The sequence below is a fragment of the Anomaloglossus baeobatrachus genome, chromosome 5, assembly GCF_048569485.1.
Source record: "Anomaloglossus baeobatrachus isolate aAnoBae1 chromosome 5, aAnoBae1.hap1, whole genome shotgun sequence".
Lineage (NCBI taxonomy): Eukaryota > Metazoa > Chordata > Amphibia > Anura > Aromobatidae > Anomaloglossus > Anomaloglossus baeobatrachus.
This window is the reverse complement of record NC_134357.1, coordinates 568,946,988-568,971,219: the sequence shown is the minus strand read 5'-3', so window position 1 is coordinate 568,971,219 and position 24,232 is coordinate 568,946,988. Positions and strand designations below refer to the sequence as shown.

At 46.3% G+C, this 24,232-nt stretch overlaps 1 protein-coding gene across 1 annotated transcript in view; it reads right to left on the bottom strand.

Annotated features, from left to right (window-relative positions):
* Window positions 1-5,937: 5,937 nt before the first annotated feature.
* LOC142312393 (uncharacterized) overlaps window positions 5,938-24,232 on the bottom strand; it is a 236,487-nt gene continuing 218,192 nt past the window's right edge. The window contains 3 exon segments of the mRNA XM_075351337.1: window positions 5,938-6,687; window positions 10,116-10,121; window positions 14,406-14,555. Of these exon segments, the coding sequence (XP_075207452.1) occupies window positions 6,299-6,687; window positions 10,116-10,121; window positions 14,406-14,555 (545 nt within the window). The 3' untranslated portion in view covers window positions 5,938-6,298.

The following is a 24,232-nucleotide window of genomic DNA, read 5'->3' as shown; positions in this document are numbered from 1 at the left end:
CCCGGGATCTTAAAGGTTTACAATGGCGTGACGGCTAACGCAAAGTGTATCTGGGATGCTGCGTTTGCTGGCCTGCAGTCTGATCATCCCATCACTATACCTTAGCATTATATAATAATCAGCCCAGATTTAATGATCCAGCCAAGCAGCTTGCAGAGCTGATGCAAAGCATGTTAAAGGGAACCTGTCACGGCTGTTTTACGTCCGTTATCCCCCCTCCTGCTGCTGTTCGCCGTCCCCCATTGTTCATTTACATACACGATGCCACCGCCCTCATGTAACGCAGTTCTCCTGAGTTCTCGCTCATGCCCAGTGGCACTAGCACGGGACTGAGCATTTTGCACATTGCGAGCGCTGGTGAGGTTATTGCGCAGGCGTGAGATTATCGGTGGCGCTGTGAATGTCATCACCAGCGTCATCCAAGTACCCACCCATAATCTCGTGCCTGCGCAATAACCTCACCAGCGCTTGCAATGTGCACAATGCAGGCGCGAGATTATGGACGGGTACTTGGGTGACGCTGGTGATGACATTCACAGCGCCGCCCATAACCTCGCGCCTGCGCAATAACCTCACCAGTGCTCGCAATTTTCATAATGCTCAGTCCCGCGCTAGTGCCACTGGGCATGCGCGAGAACTCAGGAGCACTGCGTTACATGAGGGCGGTGGCATCATGTATGCAAATGAACGATGGGGGACGGCAAAGAGCGGCAGGAGGGGGGATAACGGACGAAAAACCCGCCCCCGTGACCATAAACCATCATTACCATACCAAAAGGTAAGATTTTATAAAGTCTTTATTTAGGTCTGAAAGGGGGGCCAGTAACAAGAGGAACCTTTCTAGAATGCAGCCCAGGAGCTGCAGAGGGGGATTATTTTCGTTTAATTGCGAAAAAGCATTTTTCAGGATCTCTCTACCATGCTCAAGCTCTGGCTCAATTAACCCCAGCAGATCCTGCACCCCCCACGTCAGGTCACAGGACTGGGGCTGAGACATTTCCGGAGCCCAAGGTTCCATTGCCAGAATTTTTTTGGGGGGACCGTAAGCAATTTGTTACATTTTCCTGAAAGTTGCAAATTATATTTTAAGCTCAGACCCATTTCAACTGGAGATGAGAAGTCTCGGGTGGGCTTAGTTATTTCTTTGCTTAGAGGAGACCCCCAGACATGGGCTTTCACTTTATCTAATGATTCCATGGCCCCTAACTCCGTTGAGGATTTTTTTTAGGGCAGTAGGACTATTTATAATGAGCCAGATCAAGTCATCATTGCCGTCAAACCTCAGAGCACTTTATCAAGTTAAACATCCTGCAGAGGAGAATTGTTCTCAGTTTAGGCAGTTGTCTATTGTGGTGGGTTGGAATGATACTGTAGCGCCCCACAGGGCAGGAGGTTAACCTACTCGTTGCCGGACCGTTTTGGGTCGGGTCAGGCATTGTCACGGGGTGGCCTTGCCCGGTAACGTAACTGCTTTGCGTAGTATGTTTTTGAATGGGCTTACAGATTCCCTGAAGATATGCTGGTGCATCAGTCACTGCCTCAAAGTCTGGAGGCCACTATGACTCTCACTGTGCGTCTTGACAGAAGGCGACGAGAACGACTACAGCTTGCTAGAAGATTGTGGTATTCTCCAAAGTTACCTTCTTTTTCAGGGGATGAGCCTATGCAATTGGGAGGAGTTGCCCCATCGCATGAACAAAGACGTCGCTGTTAGGAACGAACATTGTGCCTGCTCTGCGGTTCAGCTAAACATCTGGGTACAAGACGTCCCTCATCTGGAGCATACGAAAAATGACCGTGCCTAGCTGGAGCAGGGGCTTTCCAACTAGGCGCACAAGTACCCGTTTTAAAAAGTATTTTTTCCCATTGTGTTGACTTTTCGGGGGAGGGAGGGGGAGGGTCAAGCCTTTGTCAATTGTGGGGCAGAAGTAAATTTTTTAGATACTTCCATGGTCAAGGCTTGGGGATACCCCTCAGGCCTTTGGAACCAGCTATCAAGCATACTTCGTTGGATAACTCCCCTCTCACTCAGTGTGTGGAAACTTGCACTGACTGTTCAGTATCCCTTCAAGTGGGGGGTCTCCAGAAAGAGGAAATAGCCTTCTTGGTTCTTCAAGCCCTCCCAGCTCCAAATGATTGTGGTTCTTCCATGGCTTAAGAAGCATAACCCCCATATTGATTAGGTTAGTGGAGAAGTTGGGGTTGAGGATTGTCGGGGTAAATGCCTCCATGAGGTCTCTCGTGCTGGGTGCTCCACAGTGCTAATTCCTTGGTACTTGGAGAAGTGTCTTGAGGTATTCTCTGGAGGAGGGAAGCATGGTATTACCACCGCATTGGCCGTGTAATTGTGAGATAAAATTGATGTGTTTCTTTGCCAGAGAGGGTAACTATGAGGGATTATGTAAGGGAAAATGTCTCCAAAGGTTTCATTCATCCCTCAAAATCTCCAGTGGGAGCGGATTTCTTTTTTGTGGCTAAAAAAGATGGAGGTTTAGGCCATGTGCCCACAGAAGATCGTACCTGCGGACTCTTCTGCAGATATTTCCGCAGGTTCATGCAGCACCTCCCCAGAATCTATTGCTGCTGTATTTCTGCGGAATTGTTGCGGTAAACCTGCGGAAACAGTGCAGATTTCGTGCGAAATTCCTGCGGAATTCCCGCCCTGTATCTCCATAGTGGAAAGGCAGGAATTCCGCAGATAATTCCACATGAATAATTGACATGCAGTTACGTGCAGCTGCGGGAAATCCGCAGCATTTTCTGCGTTGCAAATACCGCAGCATACAGCACTCCCCAAATCCCATTGGATAGCATGGGAAGTGTCTAGTTGCACAAACCTGAGGATTTATCTGGATTATGCGATACAGTCGTCCTGGGACGCTGGGTCCCCTAGCGTCAGCTGTTGCGAGGCGATATGAGATGCCATGTCTCCTGGTTCAGCAAGGTGGTGGGAGGTTCCTTCCAGTCAAAATTCCTCACCCTCTCACTTGCCACACTGGGTGGAAGGTGGAGACTGGGAGTTACCTCAGCAGAGTCAGCTGATCCTGGAGAGGGATATTTAAACCCACCACATCTTCTGGTCAGTGCTGATTATTTTCAGTTGTGCCTGGGTAGGAAGATTAGTAGCTTGTGTTGCTGCTTGTTTGCTTTCTGCTCTAATCTTTTGGTTTTGGCTTTGTCATTAGCCTCCCCTTATACCTGTATAGTGGTAACTACTTTCCTTACCGGTTTTGGCGCATTTGATTTGACTGTGGCCTGTATGCCCAGCCACCCCACTATTTGTCACCTAGAAAGGGCTCTGCCAACTTCCACCCTTTTAACCCCTTCACGACCGGCCGATTTTTCGCTTTCCGTTTTTTTTTTTCCGCTATTCTTCTTCTGAGAGACGTAACTTTTTTATTTTTCAGTCAATATGGTCATGTGAGGGCTCATTTTTGCGGAACGAGCTGTACTTTTAAATGAAACCATAAGTTTTACCATATAGTGTACTGGAAAACGACAAATTCCGAATGCGGAAAAATTGCAAAAAAGTGCGATAGCACTATTGTTTTTGAGATATTTTATTCACGGTGTTCACTATATGGTAAAACTGATGGGTGTGATGCCTCAGGTCAGTGCGAGTTCGTAGACACCAAACATGTAAAAGTTTACTTTTATATAAGGGGTTAAAAAAAATTGGAAGTTTGTCCGAAAAAAGTGGCGCACGTTTTACGCCATATTTCGTGACCCATAGCGTTCTTATTTTTCGGAACCTATGGCTCAGTGACTGCTTATTTTTTGCGTATCGAGATGACGCTTTTAACGGTACCATTTTTGCGCAGATGCTATGTTTTGACCGCCTGTCATTGCATTTTGTGCAAAATTTGTGGCGACCAAAAAACGTAATTTTGGTGTTTGGAAATTTTTTGCCGCTACGCCGTTTACTGATCAGATTAATTGATTTTATATTTTGATATATCTGGCGTTTTTGAACGCGACAATACCAAATGTGTATGTTTTATTTTTTTTAACCCTTTAATTTTCAATGGGGCAAAAGGGGGTGATTTGAACTTTTTTTATTTTACTAGTTCCCCTAGGGCAGTGTTTCTCAACTCCAGTCCTCAAGACCCACCAACAGATCATGTTTTCAGGTTTTCCTCAATCAGGTTTTCAGGATTTCCTTAATGTTGCACAGGTGATGGAATTATTCCCTGTCTAACATTGAGGAAAACCTGAAAACATGATCTGTTGGTGGGTCTTGAGGACTGGAGTTGAGAAACACTGCCCTAGGGGCCTATAAGGATCAACAATCCGATCGCTCTGCACTATCTGCTGATCACAGCTATACAGCTATAAACAGCAGATACACGCTCTGGGCCGAGTGAAACTGAAAGTAGTTCATGTGCAGTACAGGAGTCATCACATGACAACCACCGGAAGTCACGTGATTTCCGGTATCGGGCGGTAACTAAATGTTTACCGCCGATGCCGTTATAATGGCGCTGTCACATATTGACAGCGCCATTTAAGGTGTTAAACGGCACGAGCAGATAACGATTCTGCTCGTGCCTGGCAGGCACACATCTCAGCTGTGAATGTCAGCTGAGATGTGCGCCGATCGCTGCATGCTGCCGGCGGCAGACCGCGGGCAGTAATACTATGACCGCTAGGACGTAATATTACTGCCCGCGGTCATTAAAGGGTTCAGACCATGGCTAGTGCAAAATGTGACTGGCATACTACAGCTGCTGGCCTGCAGTCTGCTCATCCCATCACTACCTTGGCATTACATCCAGAAAGAAATAGCTCATACTACCCAGTTGAATAACAAATAAAAGCCTAAAATTTACAACCTATTGTGTTTTTCCGAAAATAAGAGCTATCCTGAAAATAAGCCCTAGCAGAATTTTTTGGCCATTTTTGAGTATGCTTAAAATATAAGCCCTACTTGCGGCTCAATAATGAAGTTGAAATGCAGCTCAAAAAGTTTAAGAATACAATAGGGCACTTCATTAAAAAAGAAAGCCCCCTCCCCTGCAAAAAAAAACAAAAAACCAGACCCCGAAAACTACAGTTGGCAAGTGCCGACGGTGGATGGGCTCTCCCATAAAGGTCGGTTTTGCTCTCACGTCTCTGGCCATTCTGCTCACTCACACATAAAGAGATCTGGTCCCAGTATATCTCCGCTCACACTCACACACACCCTATCGAAGTAACATTCTGCTCTCAACCACACACAGACATATCCCATCGCAGTAACAATCCGTTCTCACACACATGATCCAAGTAACATTCCACAGAAATCTGGTGATACTGCTCCCGGCCACCAGGTGAAGCGACCTCTGTGTAACCTGACAACAACACAGATGTCTGGTAAGTGCAATTCTATGGGGGGGAGGAGTATCTGCCTTCTTTTGGGGATAAACTTAGCAGTGTTACCCAACAAAAAGCCCTAGCAGATTTTTGAGGCCAATAAATAATATAAGACATTGTCTTATTTTTGGAAAACCACTAATATCTCCGCAATGGAGATGAGAAATTAAAGAAAAAAAACTATAAAGTTACTCACTATTCCATAATGTGGTCAGATAACCTGCTGGTGTAAGATTCTCTTACAACCTTATAGTCCCATGCAAAGTCATGTAATTGTCCCATATAAAAATCATTACAAAAATGGAAAAGTCTTAACTCCTTTACAACTTTTTACATACTCATACATCATGGTTGGTAAAAGGTTCCTGACCTATAATATATGGATAAGTCATGGCTATCATGAAGGTGTGCCTGTACGATCACCTCCGTGAGCTCGGCGTAAGTAACAGCCGAGCTCCAGCTCATATCCTTAATGTAATTATTGGTTCAATATTTCTATACAACAAGCATACAATATTCAGTCCCCATTTAGTCTCATATGATAACTAAGACGCCAGAATTATTTGATGTAACATGGTTATTGTCTTACATTTGTCTTGGTATCTGTCCTGATCATGTATATCAGAGAAGCACTGGTCAACCCCTTTAAGATGCAGTTAAACTGTTCACACAAAGGTAAAGTATTTTTCATACATGGTGAAATATTTTGGCTTCTTCTATGAATTCTACTTGCTGATGTTTATTGCTCATTGCATACAGTACATTTCCATCATTTATTGTTCTAAATTGGTTTCCTTTTTAGACATGTGACTTAACCTAGACTATACCTTAACTCATTGAAAATGTTCATATACAATTCATCAATTAAATAAATTTAAAGTAGAAAAATTACGGTACACATTTTATAAAGAAAAATGTAATTTCTTTGTTAAACATCTTCCCATTCTCAAGATGAAAATGGCTTCTCCCCTGTGTGTATTGTTTGATTACTTACAAGAGTTGATTTACAGGAACAACAATCCCCACATTCTGGACAGGAAAATGGCTTCTCCTCTGTATGAGTTTTCAGATGTAGACCAAGATATGAATTCTTGCTAAAACATTTCCCACATTGTGGACATGAAAATGGCTTCTTCCCTGTGTGAATTCTCAAATGTGCATTAAGATTTGATTTATTGGTAAAACCTTTCCCACATTCGTGACATGAAAATGGCTTCTCCCCTGTATGAGTTCTCAGATGTACAGCAAGATATGCATTCTTGGTAAAACATTTCCCACATTGTGAACAAAAAAATGGCTTCTCCCCTGTGTGAATTCTCTGATGTGCTTTAAAATCTGATTTACCGGTAAAACATTTCCCACATTCATGACATGAAAATAGGTTCTCCCTTGTGTGGGTTTTCAGATGTGAGATAAGATATTGTTTACTGGTAAATAGTGATGAGCGAGTACTAAAAAGCTCGGGTGCTCGAAGCTCGGGCCGAGCCTCCCAAGATACTCGTGTACTCGGCCCGAGCAACGAGCCCAATGTTATCCTATGGGAGACCCGAGTATTTTTGTGAAATGACCTCCCGGCAGCATGGAGAAACCCTAAAAATGTCACAAAAGTCTCAGAAGAGTGCTCAAATGACATGGCAACAGCATGGGGAAGACCCCTTGAAGCATTTATCACTCAAAAGTCACAGCTGTGAACAATTTTGTCCGCGTTTTACGCCATTTTTACGGACTCACCAGAAAACCTTCCAAAATGACCCCAAAATGATTTTTCATGGCGGAAATGTTAAGGGCACATACCCAATAGTGAGATAGATCTGGTGTATGTTACTTTTTGAGATCAATACATGAAAGATTTTACGTGAAAACATTGTGTGGCACTCCGATGTCCCTGAGAAGAGACGTACATGAAGGCCTCTTGAGTCTAATGTGCCCATTTTGAGGAAGTGAGTCTTTGTAGTATTTTCCTTTGCCAGGGCAGTCCTAAATTGTGAGGTTCACCAATGCCCCTGCATACAGACGTGCATGAGGGCCTCAAAACATTAAGTGTCCATTGTCAGGAAGTGGGTGTATTATAGTATAGCCCTTAGGCAGGGCAGCCAAAAATTGGGAGGCTCCACATTGTCCCTGGGTAGAGACGTGCATGATGGCCTTTAAACCTGAAGTGCCCATTGTAAGGAAGTGGGTCTATTTCAGTATAGCCCTTTGCCAGGGCAGCCAAAAATTGGGAGGCTCCACATTGTCCCTGGGTAGAGACGTGCATGAGGGCCTCAAAACATTAAGTGTCCATTTTAAGGAAGTGGGTGTATTTCAGTATAGCCCTTAGGCAGGGCAGCCAAAAATTGGGAGGCTCCACATTGTCCCTGGATAGAGACGTGCATGATGGCCTTTAAACCTGAAGTGCCCATTGTAAGGAAGTGGGTCTATTTCAGTATAGCCCTTTGCCAGGGCAGCCAAAAATTGGGAGGCTCCACATTGTCCCTGGGTAGAGACGTGCATGAGGGCCTCAAAACATTAAGTGTCCATTGTCAGGAAGTGGGTGTATTATAGTATAGCCCTTAGGCAGGGCAGCCAAAAATTGGGAGGCTCCACATTGTCCCTGGGTAGAGACGTGCATGATGGCCTTTAAACCTGAAGTGCCCATTGTAAGGAAGTGGGTCTATTTCAGTATAGCCCTTTGCCAGGGCAGCCAAAAATTGGGAGGCTCCACATTGTCCCTGGGTAGAGACGTGCATGAGGGCCTCAAAACATTAAGTGTCCATTTTAAGGAAGTGGGTGTATTTCAGTATAGCCCTTAGGCAGGGCAGCCAAAAATTGGGAGGCTCCACATTGTCCCTGGATAGAGACGTGCATGATGGCCTTTAAACCTGAAGTGCCCATTGTAAGGAAGTGGGTCTATTTCAGTATAGCCCTTTGCCAGGGCAGCCAAAAATTGGGAGGCTCCACATTGTCCCTGGGTAGAGACGTGCATGAGGGCCTCAAAACATTAAGTGTCCATTGTCAGGAAGTGGGTGTATTATAGTATAGCCCTTAGGCAGGGCAGCCAAAAATTGGGAGGCTCCACATTGTCCCTGGGTAGAGACGTGCATGATGGCCTTTAAACCTGAAGTGCCCATTGTAAGGAAGTGGGTCTATTTCAGTATAGCCCTTTGCCAGGGCAGCCAAAAATTGGGAGGCTCCACATTGTCCCTGGGTAGAGACGTGCATGAGGGCCTCAAAACATTAAGTGTCCATTTTAAGGAAGTGGGTGTATTTCAGTATAGCCCTTAGGCAGGGCAGCCAAAAATTGGGAGGCTACACGTTGTCCCTGGGTAGAGACGTGCATGAGGGCCTCAAAACATTGTTCCCATTGCAAAGGAGCGGGTCTCCTGTCGTTGTAATGTCCATTCTGCAAAGAATGGGCGAAAAAATTTACCACTGGGGGTATACCTGAAACAAAGACCTAACTATTGTAACGGTCATCATGATGGCGCATGAGGAGAAGGAGGAGCAGTCCAGCGATTATCCAAAGTCGAGAAGTGTACCCATGGGTGAGTGGAGGTACATGGCAAACTTTAAATTCCGCTCTCATTTGCTGGTGGTGTGGTGAAGTCTGGCCCAATCCAACCCTTGTTCATCTTTATCAGAGTCAGCCTGTCAGCATTTTCAGTTGACAGGCGGGTGCGTTTATCTGTAATGATTCCACCTGCGGCACTAAAAACACGCTCTGACAAAACGCTAGCAGCAGGGCAGGCCAGGACTTCCAAGGCGTAGAGAGCCAATTCATGCCACGTGTCCAGCTTGGATACCCAATAATTGTAAGGCACAGAGGAATGTCGGAGTACAGTTGTTCGATCTGCAAGGTACTCCTTCAGCATCTGGGCAAACTTAGGATTTCTTGTGGCACTACCCCGCACCTCAGGGGCTGTGGTACGTGAGGGGCTGAGAAAACTGTCCCACATCTTAAAGACTGTTCCCCTACCTCTGGCGGATTGGACTTGTGCCTCTCTCGGCTGTACGCCTCGGTTGTCCACTGATTCCTGACCTATGCCGCTAGCGTTTTGTGAGGGGAATGCTTTGCCTACTTCCGTGAGTATGGCCTTCCGAAACTGCTGCATTTTGGTTGACCTCTCATCCACGGGAATAAGAGACAAAAAGTTCTCCTTGTAGCGTGGGTCTAACAGTGTTACCAACCAGTAATGATTGTCGGCCAAGATGTTCTTAACGCGAGGGTCACGAGACAGGCAGCTTACCATAAAGTCAGCCATGTGCGCCAGACTCTTAACAGCCAGGACTTCAGTAGCCTGACCAACAAGATGACTGAACATGCTGTCCTCCTCCTCCTCCTCCTCCTCCTCCTCATCTACCCTGTCCTCTGGCCAGCCACGCTGAATCGAGGATATGACTGGTGTGCATGTCATATCCTCAATTTGGCCGGAGAGTTGCTCCATGTCTTCATCCTCCTCCTCGTCATAGTCCTCCACTGCACGTTGTGATGAGACGAGGCTGGGCTGTGTGTTATCACCCACACCCACTACTGTTTCTTGCTGCAACTCATCGCGCTCCGCCTGCAATGCATCATGTTTGTTTTTCAGCAGGGACCGTTTTAGAAGGCAGAGTAGCGGTATGGTGACGCTAATAATGGCGTCATCACCACTCACCATCTTGGTGGAGTCCTCAAAGTTTTGGAGGATGGTACATAGGTCTGACATCCATCTCCACTCCTCAGGTGTTATGTGTGGAGTTTGACCCATTTCCCGACGGCTTAGGTGATGCAGGTACTCAACAACTGCCCTCTTCTGCTCACATATCCTGACCAACATGTGCAGAGTTGAATTCCAACGCGTGGGGACATCACACACCAGTCTGTGAGCCGGAAGATGCAAACGGCGCTGAAAGCCGGCAAGGCCGGCTGAAGCAGTAGGTGACTTTCGAAAATGTGCAGACAGGCGGCGAACTTTTACCAGCAGATCAGACAGCTCTGGGTATGACTTTATAAACCGCTGAACCACGAGGTTGAGCACATGGGCCACGCATGGAACATGTGTCAGCTGGCCTCGCCTCAAAGCCGCCACCAGGTTCCGGCCATTGTCACAAACGACCTTTCCTGGCTTTAGGTTCAGAGGTGTGAGCCAGTGATCTGCCTGCTGTTTCAGAGCTGTCCACAGCTCTTCTGCATTGTGGGGTTTGTCACCTATGCAGATTAGCTTCAGCACAGCCTGTTGCCGCTTCGCCGAGGCAGTGCTGCAGTGCTTCCAGCTTGTGACTGGTGTGGAGGGCACAGTGGATGAGGATGCGCAGGAGGAGGAGGAGGCTGAAGAGCATGACATTCCGGAGCTGTAGAGTGTGGGTGAAACACTGACTGAGGTAGGGCCTGCAAACCTTGGTGTGGGAAGGACGTGTTCCGTCCCTCGCTCAGACTGGGTCCCAGCTTCCACAATATTAACCCAGTGTGCCGTCAACGAGATGTAGCGGCCTTGCCCACAAGCACTTGTCCACGTGTCTGTGGTTAGGTGGACTTTGGGTGAAACAGCGTTGTTCAGGGCACGTGTGATGTTTTGTGACACGTGGTTATGCAACGCGGGGACGGCACACCGGGAGAAATAGTGGCGGCTGGGGACCGAGTAACGTGGGACAGCTGCCGCCATCAGGTCACGGAATGCTTCTGTCTCCACCAGCCTAAAAGGCAACATTTCCAGCGCAAGCAGTCGCGAAATGTTAGCATTTAGAACTGTGGCATGTGGGGTGTTGGCAGTGTATTTGCGCCTGCGTTCAAAGGTTTGCTGAATGGATAACTGAACGCTGCGCTGGGACAAGGACGTGCTTGATGATGGTGTTCTTTCTGCGTAGGCAACTGCAGGTGCAGGAGTGGAGGAGGCTTGTTCGCAGGCAGCATGGACAGAGGATTGGCTCGCATGCACAACCAGCGAAGACGTAGCAGTGACATCAGCAAGCACTGCTCCTCGACTCTGTTGTACTTCCCACAAAGTCGGGTGCTTGGCTGACATGTGCCTGATCATGCTGGTGGTGGTCAGGCTGCTAGTTTTGGTACCCCTGCTGATGCTGGCACGGCAGGTGTTGCAAATGGCCTTTTTTGAATCATCTGGATCCAACTTAAAAAACTGCCAGACTCGTGAAGACCTAACATTTGTACAGGCACCTTGTGTCGTCGTGTTGTTACGGGGAACGGTTGCCTGACTTCTGCCTGGGGCCACCACCCTGCTTCTTACTGCCTGTTGTGATGCTACGCCTCCCTCCCCCTGTGCACTGCTGTCCTCGCTCTGCATATCCTCCTGCCAGGTTGGGTCAGTTACTGGATCATCCACCACGTCGTCTTCCTCTTCCGCACCCTGCTCCTCCTCCTGACTTGCTGACAATTGTGTCTCATCATCGTCCACCACTTGTTGAGACACGTTGCCAACTTCGTGAGAACGTGGCTGCTCAAATATTTGGCTATCTGTACAGACGATCTCCTCATGACCCACTTCAATATGAGCTGGCGAGAGGCCAGAATGTGTGAATGGAAACGTGAACAGCTCTTCCGAGTGTCCAAGTGTGGGATCATTAATGTCCGAGGAGGACGTGTACTCAGCCTGGTGGTAGGAAGGAGGATCAGGTTCAGAAATGTGCGGTGCAGTATCACGGCTACTGACACTTGACCGTGTGGAAGACAGAGTGTTTGTGGTGGTGCCAATCTGACTGGAAGCATTATCCGCTATCCAACTAACAACCTGTTGACACTGGTCTTGGTTCAAGAGCGGTGTACTGCTGCGGTCCCCAAGAATTTGGGACAGGACGTGCGAGCGACTAGATGTGGCCCTTTGTTGTGGCGAAATTAGAGCTTGCCCACGACCTCGGCCTCTGCCTGCACCACCATCACGTCCACTTCCTTGTTCCTTGCCAATGCCCTTGCGCATTTTGCAATGCTGTGCACTGCTGACGTGTATATTCACTACTTGTGCGTTATATCAAAGTTTCTGGAAATTGCACACCAGTGCACCTGTACGCTGCCACCAACAGGCACACACGTGCGGTTTTAAAAACCAAGCACGGACGCAATAATAACCTAACACAGGTTTTAGGAGCAAAAATTAAGAACTCTGACACTATCAGCCACTGCTGACTGACGTGTATTATACACTACACTTGTGCGTTATATAATAGTTTGGTAAACGCACACCAGTGCACCTGTACGCTGCCACCAACAGGCACACACGTGCGGTTTTAAAAACCAAGCACGGACGCAATAATAACCTAACACAGGTTTTAGGAGCAAAAATTAAGAACTCTGACACTATCAGCCACTGCTGACTGACGTGTATTATACACTACACTTGTGCGTTATATAATAGTTTGGTAAACGCACACCAGTGCACCTGTACGCTGCCACCAACAGGCACACACGTGCGGTTTTAAAAACCAAGCACGGACGCAATAATAACCTAACACAGGTTTTAGGAGCAAAAATTAAGAACTCTGACACTATCAGCCACTGCTGACTGACGTGTATTATACACTACACTTGTGCGTTATATAATAGTTTGGTAAACGCACACCAGTGCACCTGTACGCTGCCACCAACAGGCACACACGTGCGGTTTTAAAAACCAAGCACGGACGCAATAATAACCTAACACAGGTTTTAGGAGCAAAAATTAAGAACTCTGACACTATCAGCCACTGCTGACTGACGTGTATTATACACTACACTTGTGCGTTATATAATAGTTTGGTAAACGCACACCAGTGCACCTGTACGCTGCCACCAACAGGCACACACGTGCGGTTTTAAAAACCAAGCACGGACGCAATAATAACCTAACACAGGTTTTAGGAGCAAAAATTAAGAACTCTGACACTATCAGCCACTGCTGACTGACGTGTATTATACACTACACTTGTGCGTTATATAATAGTTTGGTAAACGCACACCAGTGCACCTGTACGCTGCCACCAACAGGCACACACGTGCGGTTTTAAAAACCAAGCACGGACGCAATAATAACCTAACACAGGTTTTAGGAGCAAAAATTAAGAACTCTGACACTATCAGCCACTGCTGACTGACGTGTATTATACACTACACTTGTGCGTTATATAATAGTTTGGTAAACGCACACCAGTGCACCTGTACGCTGCCACCAACAGGCACACACGTGCGGTTTTAAAAACCAAGCACGGACGCAATAATAACCTAACACAGGTTTTAGGAGCAAAAATTAAGAACTCTGACACTATCAGCCACTGCTGACTGACGTGTATTATACACTACACTTGTGCGTTATATAATAGTTTGGTAAACGCACACCAGTGCACCTGTACGCTGCCACCAACAGGCACACACGTGCGGTTTTAAAAACCAAGCACGGACGCAATAATAACCTACTAACAGGTTTTTTTGGGGAGCGACAATTACAGTACAGACAAGTCAGACACTATCTGGACTGTTTTACACTGTGTACACCAGCCCCAGATATGAAGGCTGGTATACGGTCACCACTACCCTGCCTGCCTGCCTGCCTGTATACTGCTACAATAGTCCTGACAAGGACTCTTTTGGTCACTAGCCTGTATTCAGACCTGGCTATACCCTGCCTGTATATAGCAACAATAGTCCTGAGAAGGACTCTGCTACTGTACTCCGACCTGGCTATACCCTGCCTGCCTGTATACAACTAGAATAGTCCTGAGAAGGACTTTTGGTCACACTGTTTGCAGCCCTGCAACTGAAAAAGCTATAAAGGGCCGCAAAGCTTTCCCTGAATCAGCGACACTCTCCCTACACTCACTGTCAGAATAGCTGTGAGCAGAGCACAGCGCGCCGGCCGATATAAAGGCTCGGTGACGCTGTGCAGGCCGGCCAATCACTGCAATTCCACAACTAACAGGGCTGTGGCATTGCAGTGGTCTGCCAGCCAATCCCTGCATGAGGGCTGGCTCTCAAAAGAGCGCCAACATGCAGAAATGAAGACCACGAGTAAAGCACGAGTATCGCGAGATTACTCGGTCCCCGCCGAGCAGCCCGAGTACAGTGATACTCGTGCGAGTACCGAGTAGTGACAAGCATGCTCGCTCATCACTACTGGTAAAATATTTCCCACATTCTGGACATGAAAATGGCTTCTCCCCTGTATGACTTCTCAGATGTACAATAAGATAGTCTTTCCTGTTAAAATATTTCCCACATTCTGAACATGAATATGGCTTATCCCCATTATGAGTGTTTTGATGTTCAGCATCGTTTTTGAGATTTTCATTTTGCTTAATATTCTGTAATAAATCGGAAGATAGGTCCTGTTGATGAGGAATAGATGATAGATTTCTGTTGTGAAGGGCTGGTGTTATATCTTGAATCATGTCATGATCTTCAGATATATATGGCTTGATACCATAATCAGCTGCTTCAAAATTAGTAAATGGCAGATATCCCTCTGATGCACAGTCATCTGCAGAGAAAAAAAAAATACATATTTTTTCAGAAATGCTGCCTTTTGAAACAAATTGCATTCAAATTCAATTAATAGCTGATAAAGATAGGGGTACAAACTGCAGACATCAAGTCAAGGACTAATAGATTGAAATTAACCTTTTAACGACAGCCGATATGCTTCTTCACGGCAGCCATTAGGGTCCTTAATCGTCAGTGATGTTTTTTCATGTTGCTGAGTATTAAGTATATAACGCCATCCAGTGGGCAAACACCCAGTGGATGACAGCTGTATATGACAGGAGACACCTTGCGCCATTGCACCCTGAATTCATCTGATGACGCCAGGGTAGAATGGCCTGTTAGACCCAGCTATATGCAGAGTCTAAAAGGCAGAGTCAGTGAGAAACTAACAGGTCTCATGCACTGCAGTGCACCAGTACAGCAATGTATGAGACCAAAGATCAAATTGAAAAAAAATGCACACATAAAATGAAAACCCGTTTTGCCACTAAAAACGCAGCTTCTGGTTTAAAGCTAAAATAAAATATTTTTACACATAATGGATATTGCCATGCCCAGTAAAACATCATTCATTCCGTAAGGAAAACAGAGGAAAAAAAAAACCAAAAAACCTAAAACATGTCACGGGGTGTGACGAGATCACTAGGAACAATGGAGTTTAAATTGCCCTCAGGCTAGGGCAGTCATGGCGAACCTTTTACAGGCCGAGTGCCCAAACTGTAGCCCTAAACCCATTTTTTTTTCCGAAGTGCCAACCAATCCTATTATACAAAGAATTGATTGTAACCTTACCTTTGCTGTCTTCTCTTCTCTTCAGCAGGGGGCATCACGCTCATGCTTACCACACACTGAAGCTGAGCCCCTGCCCTTTCCAGACACAGCAGTTGGATTGATCTTTCTGGAAAAAATTGCAGCATATTAGACAGAGTTTAGCCTGGAATGCAGTCAGATTTCACCCTGTAATCCACATCTACATTTCAAAGTCTGAACACCCTGAAATCCCATAAAGACGTACGAGTTGCCCCCTCCCCTTCATTGTGTAGTTCTGTCCCCCTTACTGGCCACTTCCTGGTAAACATCACCCCCATCCCCATCCTGATATATATATTTCCTACATTCTGGTATATTTGTCCCCATCATGGCCCCATCCTGGTAAATGTCCTCCACTCTGGTAAATGTACCCCATCATTGTAAATGTATTCCATCCTGGCATGTTCCCCCATGCTGTTAAATGTACCTCATCCAGGCATGTGGCCTTATCCTGGTAAATGTCCCCTTTCCTGGTAAATGTCTCCTTTCCTGGTAATTGTACCCCTTCCTGCTAAATGTTCCCCATCCTGGCACGTTCATGTACCCCCATCCTGGCATATTTCCCCCCATCCTGGTAAATGTATCCCCCATCCTGGTAAATGTACCCCTTACTGGCATGTTCCCCTTCCTGCTAAATGTACCCCATCCTGGCATGTTTCCCCCCATCCTTGCAGCCATGTTTCCCCCCCATCCTTGCAGCCATGTTTCCCCCCCATCCTTGCAGCCATGTTTCCCCCCATCCTTGCAGCCATGTTTCCCCCCATCCTTGCAGCCATGTTTCCCCCCATCCTTGCAGCCATGTTTCCCCCCATCCTTGCAGCCATGTTTCCCCCCATCCTTGCAGTCATGTTTCCCCCCATCCTTGCACATTTCCCCCATCTTTGCAGCCATGTATGCCCAGTGCTCTGTTTGCCCCGGGCTCTGTCGGTTTTCCCCCGTGCTCCGTCGGTTTGCCCCCGTGCTCCTATGTTTGCTCCCCATGTGTCCCCCGTGTGCTCCATGTTTGCCCCGTGCTTGCTCTGTCCCCTGTGCTCCCATGTTCCCCCGGTGCTGGCTCTGTCCCCTGTGTTTCCATGTTCCCCCGTTGCTGGCTCTGTCCCCTGTGCTCCCATGTTCCCCCGTGCGCTCCATGTTCCTCCGGTGCTGGCTCTGTCCCCTGTGCTCCCATGTTCCCCCGTGCGCTCCATGTTCCTCCGGTGCTGGCTCTGTCCCCTGTGCTCCCATGTTCCCCCATGCGCTCCATGTTCCCCCGGTGCTGGCTCTGTCCCCTGTGCTTCCATGTTCCCCCGGTGCTAGCTCTGTCCCCTGTGCTTCCATGTTCCCCCGGTGCTGGCTCTGTCCCCTGTGCTCCCATGTTCCCCCGTGCGCTCCATGTTCCCCCGGTGCTGGCTCTGTCCCCTGTGTTTCCATGTTCCCCCGTTGCTGGCTCTGTCCCCTGTGCTCCCATGTTCCCCCGGTGCTGGCTCTGTCCCCTGTGTTTCCATGTTCCCCCGTTGCTGGCTCTGTCCCCTGTGCTCCCATGTTCCCCCGTGCGCTCCATGTTCCCCCGTGTGCTCTGTCCCCCACACCTTGGCACAGCCGCACACCGCTTAAAAATTAAAAAAAAAAACAAAAAAAACTCACCTTGCAACACCCGTGCCATCGCTGCGTCCTCAGTTCAGTTCCCGCGCGGCCACAAGACACCGGCACCGCCTACTGACGCTCCTCCGTCTCCTAGGCAACAGGCCTGCGGCCCAGGAGAGGAGGCATGTCAGAAGGAGCAGAGATGTCCTCTGCTAAACACCAATTTGCACTGTCGGCGCGACCACACCGATAGTGTAAATTGGTGCAGTGTGGCGACAGCGCGCGTGCCAACAAAAAGGGCTCTGCGTGCCCAGTCTGGCACGCGTGCCATAGGTTCACCATCACTGGGCTAGGGGAACCCTAACTGACCCTCATCTCAAAGATACACCTGAAGGTGGCGATATTTGGGCCGCCTTTCTTACCCTATCTCCTGAACAACCCTGGTCCAGTGGTTCCCTAACTCCCTCCACCCACGAAAGGGCCAGGAAAGAAGTAATTAGTCTTACACAAATAAACAGACAGGGATAAAAAAAAAAAAAAAAAAAACCCTCAAACTCACAGGAGGTATAGATAATAAAAGATCAGGAGGAAACAATAACACAAGAGTATTTCCACAACAAACCAAACAGCACACAGAAGTTCACAAGCAACAGGATATCAAAGAACAAGGACTGGGATCGCAAAAACTATTAGAACAAGTTTAAAAAAAGGCATCTGTGATACCTCTCCTGCAAATATGTGACGCAAGCAGTAATCCACAGACTAGAAGAAATTAACTCCTGCAAGCCCAATTACTAACAAAAGCAGAGCTGGTTGACGCCGAGCCTGTCTGTACAACTTAAAAGCAGTAGCGTGTGTAGTGACCGACTCTGCTGTGTGAACAACGTCAGAAGTAGTCCTGACACTCGGTGAGATTCAAATCAGACACTTTGTGACAACATGATGTAAAAATATATATCATACAAAATATTTTATAAACAGTGAACAAAAAGTCATATGTTACAAAAAAAAGTAGAACTGAAACCGATAAAACCGTTCTGACAAAAAACAAACCACAAAATGCCTCCATTGACAAAAAAATAATCATACTGACCTGAAACATTAACCAGCCTTATCAATTTTATATAAATAGTACAAAAACAAAACAAAATAGTTCAATAAAGTCTATGTTTTATGGTCTCTTTGTTGTGAAACGTAATGCTTTTTGGATAAGTACTAAGCCATCGCATTCTTCTGTGGATGTAATAAATACTTGTCTCTTGGGGTCCATGTCCGGAGAAGCTCGTACACTGACAGACCCCGTCTGTGTGGTCTTTTCTCTAAGCATTGGTAAGTAATAAATATAGAAGCTACGAAGATACTACTCACCTGGACGGTTATCTGTAGGAATCTCCTCTTTACTCCGCTCATCACCCCTCACATATGTCTCTGTAGTATTAATATGGGTCAGATCTTCCCCCTGAAACAAATAATGTAAAAGTCACAGACAGATGGAGAAGTCCCATCTATGATCAGCTCTAATCCTGCCATCTCCACCGCTCTCATTACACAAGTATAACACATATAATACTGGAGGATAAAACAAGACTGAGCACAAGACCTTCACAGCCGTCTACACATCATAGGGAGATTTCATGGCACCTTCTCTCCATCTACCTGATGATCCTGAGGAACATCGGGGTCTTCTTGTTTACAGTCCTGTGGGAGAAGAGGACGGGGACATCTCTCTGGTGTTGTCCTCTTACTGGATAGACCTGGAGGAGACACATACAGGGACTGAATTCATTCCTTACATACAGAGAATTATAGGCCGTGTGTATTTAGTCCTGTCTATTACCTGGTGATGTGAGGGGCTGGGGAACCTCCATCATGACGTCCTTGTACAGATCTTTGTGTCCTTCTAAATACTCCCACTCCTCCATGGAGAAATAGACGGTGACGTCCTGACACCTTATAGGAACCTGACACATACAATGATACCGTCACCCCCGATCCCTTCATAGCGTTACTGTATAATGTCCCAGCATTCCCAGCAGTGTCACCTCTCCAGTCAGCAGCTCAATCATCTTGTAGGTGAGCTCTAGGATCTTCTGGTCATTGATGTCCTCATGTATCGGGGGGTGAGGCCCCGTGATTGGGCTCAGGGGTCTTCCCTCAGACACAGGGGCCTGACAGCGCTCACTAGAGGTCTTCTTCACTACTGTGTAATCCTGGTTATGGAGAGACACAGTAAGAAATCTCACTCCAGACATTTCCAGAGTCCTCACCTCTCCAGTTCTGTCCATCTGTTATTCCCATAGATAAGAATGGTGTAATGTGACGTCATCAGAATCTCTCACCTCTCCAGTAAGCCGGAAGAGGATCTCTAGGGTGAGGTGTAATATCCTCTCCGCCATCTTGTCCCTGTCCATATCCATCCTTCACGGGGCAATCAGGAGAATTCTCTTCTATAGAGCGATTGTTCTCCCCCAGCATCTAATGTGTATGGAGCCTGAGCCCAGTAATGGGGAATCTCCACACACCTCCTCCTGCAGAGCCGCACACTAGATATATGGCTGCTCTGTGCTTCCAGGACCTGTGATGGTGTCACATGAGGGGAGGAGTCAGGGGTCACATGATCCGCTCCTCAGTGTATGCAGGACTCTGCTGTGCTGGGTGTCATGGTGCTGGATGAGGGGAAGTTTATGTGTGGGGTCAGGAGGGGTTTACAGTGTGGATGAAGCAGAGCCGTGTGTGTATGAGGTGTACGCAGCGGAGCCGTGTGTGTACAAGGTGTACGGAGCAGAGCCGTGTGTGTAAGAGGTATGCGGAGCGGAGCCATATGTATATGTGGTGTACGGAGCGGAGCCGTGTATGTACGAGGTGTGCGGAGCGGAGCCGTGTGTGTACGAGGTGTACAGAGCAGAGCCGTGTGTGTACGAGGTGTACAGAGCACCAGAGCCATGTGTGTACGAGGTGTACGGAGCAGAGCTGTGTGTGTACGTGGTGTACGGAGCAGAGCCGTGTGTGTACGAGGTGTACGGAGCAGAGCCGTGTGTGTACGAGGTGTGCGGAGCGGAGCCGTGTGTGTACGAGGTGTACAGAGCAGAGCCGTGTGTGTACGAGGTGTGCGGAGCGGAGCCGTGTGTGTACGAGGTGTGCGGAGCGGAGCCGTGTGTGTACGAGGTGTACAGAGCAGAGCCGTGTGTGTACGAGGTGTGCGGAGGGGAGCCGTGTGTGTACGAGGTGTACAGAGCAGAGCCGTGTACAGAGAACAGTGTGTGTACGGAGCAGAGCCGTGTACAGAGAACAGTGTGTGTACGGAGCAGAGCCGTGTACAGAGAACAGTGTGTGTACGGAGCAGAGCCGTGTACAGAGAACAGTGTGTGTACGGAGCAGAGCCGTGTACAGAGAACAGTGTGTGTACGGAGCAGAGCCGTGTACAGAGAACAGTGTGTGTACGGAGCAGAGCCGTGTACAGAGAACAGTGTGTGTACGGAGCACAGCTGTGTCTGGACGTGTACAGAGGAGAGCCGTGTGTGTACGATGTATACAGAGCAAAACTGTCTGTACGAGGTGTATGGTGCGGAGCTGTGTGTGTGCAACGTGTTGGGAGTGGAGCCTTGTGCATATAATGTGTACGGAGCAGATCCACATGTACGACGTGTGTGGACCAGATCCATGTGTGTATGTGTAAAATAGTGAGTTTATGGAGATTTGATTCATAAACTTAATTACATACATTCATAAAATGTATGTATTTCGCCCATCCCTTTAAGAATGCCTGTGAGTTGAAGTTTCTAGCCAGAGACATCTGACATGGGTAGAACCAAGCCATCTGCCATGGTTCATCAAGTAGCTGACAACTTAGTGCTATATTCTATCTGGTATTTGAGCAAAGACCTGAAATTAGCATTGAAAGTCTTCTTAGTGTTACACTAAGGTCAAGGGTCAGCGAGCTTCAAAAGGGTTCTATACATTCTACATTCTATGGTAAAGTGGTTTAGTTTTACAAGTCTCCACTGCGCAGGACACTTATCTTGCTGATTTTGGATCACGTGATATGACATAATGCCTAGCTAAAAATGATAGTTAGTTCTTGACAGACCATTTAAAGAGATAAGGAGAATCAGGGGGTGGGGTTTGAATTATAAAAGCAGACCACACTTCAAAGGGTTAGAATGGGAGCATTCTCATCAGAGGATCCAGAGAGAGAACGGCTTATCACATCACAGCTATGTAAGATAAATGAACTCTCTTTTTCTCTATCTACTTATCTATTTCTCTTCACCAACTAAAGCCAAGACATTATTTTTCTGTAATGACTTTAACTTTTATTGAATAAATCCACATATGTTTTTGCACCTATTTCTCTCCAATCATTAATATACTGGCTTAGCATATGTCACGTCAACCGTTTTTTTAACATATTTGGCGATGCCAGCCTGAATGATTGAGAGGCACAGCTGTTTTCTGTGCGTGGTGATTTTTTTCACACTGCCTTTCTGCTACGGGACCTTTTTCTTACATCATTCCCTGCCTTTTGTCCGATAAGGAGAGTCAGTGGAGTAATATAATCTGTCCAAGACTGCAGGAAAAGACGCACACTGTGTCTACATCACGGAACCTTGGAGAGGTTTGACGTGACAAGCTGCACGGAGGTCGTATGTGTCGGGCCTTGACGGACATCTGAGGACTTCCAATCCAGGAGATCCCCAGGCTAATCCTTCTAGGACACAGAGAACCATCGACGCATAGACGATTGGAGCCATTCCAGGACGATCGACCCATAGACGATTGGAGCCATTCCAGGACAACGCATCACATATTGGAAGAAATGGATTCCTATAAGAACTGGAATAAGGAACCTAAAGACTTTGAAGGAAAGATGACATCAAGCCTTCCGGAAAAAGAACATTTTCCCAAGCTCAAGACAAGCTTCTATGTGATGGGAATTACTTTCCTGCTGCTTTGCTTTATTTCCGTCATTGTCTACATGTTACATCAAGGAACAATCACAAATGATGTGAATGAGCGGACTAGAGAGATTCAACATTCACGAAGACCGAGAGGATCAGAGACACTGAACTTACTGACAGAGAACATCACGGATGATTCTGTGGAGATAACAGGAAATATCTGCATGGGATATGGAACAAAATGTTGCATTGAATTACATTTCATGCACGACACAGACATATTACATGCTATTGCAGGACCTAAAACTAGATTCACACAATTACAAGGAGAATATGTACACAATAATAAAACGGGTACATGGGAATGTTCTCCTACAGATGTACTATACTGGAACATAGAGATCAGAGGTGATGAACCTGCTGTATGGTCCGGTGATATTACAAATGACATGATTGCTAGGGGAAAGTTTGGAAGATCCAAAACAGAAATTTTGTTAAAACTCAGGTTTTTGGGAAAATTCTGGATCCTTCTTTACTCTCCATTACAGAAGGAGATAAAGATTGGGTCAAAACATGGAATTTCCAGATAACACGGGAACCTGTACAAGTTCAGGTATCTGTAGTGTTTATTGTTACTAACACTATAGTTCCGGAAATAAGGGTTTCACCACAGACAGTACATAATAAAGAAAATACATTTCCTATAATGTTAAAATGTAACACACGGTTGAGATTGCCTTCTGAGTCTCTGTTGACATGGACCAAAAATTCATCATTTTTGGGAAGTTTTTTAAACAGTCCAACTAATGTCATTCACAGAGGTCAGATTGGTAATATCAGATGGATGGATGATAATTTCATTTTTTCCATAGAAAATCCATCTTCCAGGGACTCTGGAATTTACCAGTGTTGCGTTGAAACAAAGACACATTACAGACATTGTAAAGACGTTAGTGTGAATATTTGGTCAGCAGCGGATAATGCATGCACAAACACAAGATTCATGCCATCTACTCCTTTCCAAATTAATCAATTTCAGTCTAAGTCCTTATTAAGGGATGGAGAATTTATGACAATGGTATGGACTTTCAATATGTCTCATTGGAAGATCTCTACCAGGTTTCCTCAGTGTCAATCACATCTCATAAACATGGAGATGGGGATAGAACAATGGTTTGGGAGAAGAACAACTCAGACTAGGAGTAAGAGAGGAGTGTTAGAAGGAATTCTGGGAGGAATTGGGACAGTGGGAAGTCTGACTAATGCCATGAATATACAGACACTTAAGTCAGATTTGGATAATATTGGTTTTATTGGAGGAAAAGATGTAAAGATTCAGAAAAGTTTGAATCAACTTCTTGAAAAGATGGTTATGAATACAGCTGCTGTACTAGGGTCTTCCGTGTCACATCTACAGGATGCTACATTAGCTCTCGTGGAAAGCACACACGAAACACAAGTAGCTAAAGCGTGCCTGGAGATACAGGTAGAGTATTCTTCTAATCTGAAGTTGATTGCTCAAGCTTTACAGAGTGGAATTACTCCACTGGGAATACTGCGAAATTTACCTGTAGAGTATGATTTCGCATTGAATCATACGGATTTGTGGGTAAATAAGTGGTTAGGATGTGAACGAAATATTTGTGTTGGCACATCGCTAATCCCAGTGATCGGAAGAGAGGGAACTATTGTTCCTGTGACAGTTTTGGGTATACCTGTGAGTAACACACAACAATTGTTCTATCAACTGCAGTACACAGATTTTGCATTTGATGGAGTGAACTCTGAACAAGTAGACATTTCTTCATGTTTACATTTTGTTTCTAAGGTGATGTGTCTACCTGGACAGGATAAGGTGATCTATCATTCATGTTTTCATAATCATTCTTCTTGTCATGCGAGAATAGAGACTGTACAGACAATACATGATCTGGTGACTCCAGTAAGTCCAAATAAGATTTGTTTCCAGGTCATGTCTGAGACAGAAATGGTTTCTGTTTTCTATTCTACTTGTGTACATAAGGAAAACCTACCTATGGGTTTGTATTGTATAGAAAGAAATGTGAGATCTCTTTCAAAGAAGGAAGGAAGTTTTAATATCACTTCTATAGGAAAGAGAAACTTAACGGCATTTCCCATACAATTCAATTTATCACAAATAAATGATTTTCCTTGGGATATGTGG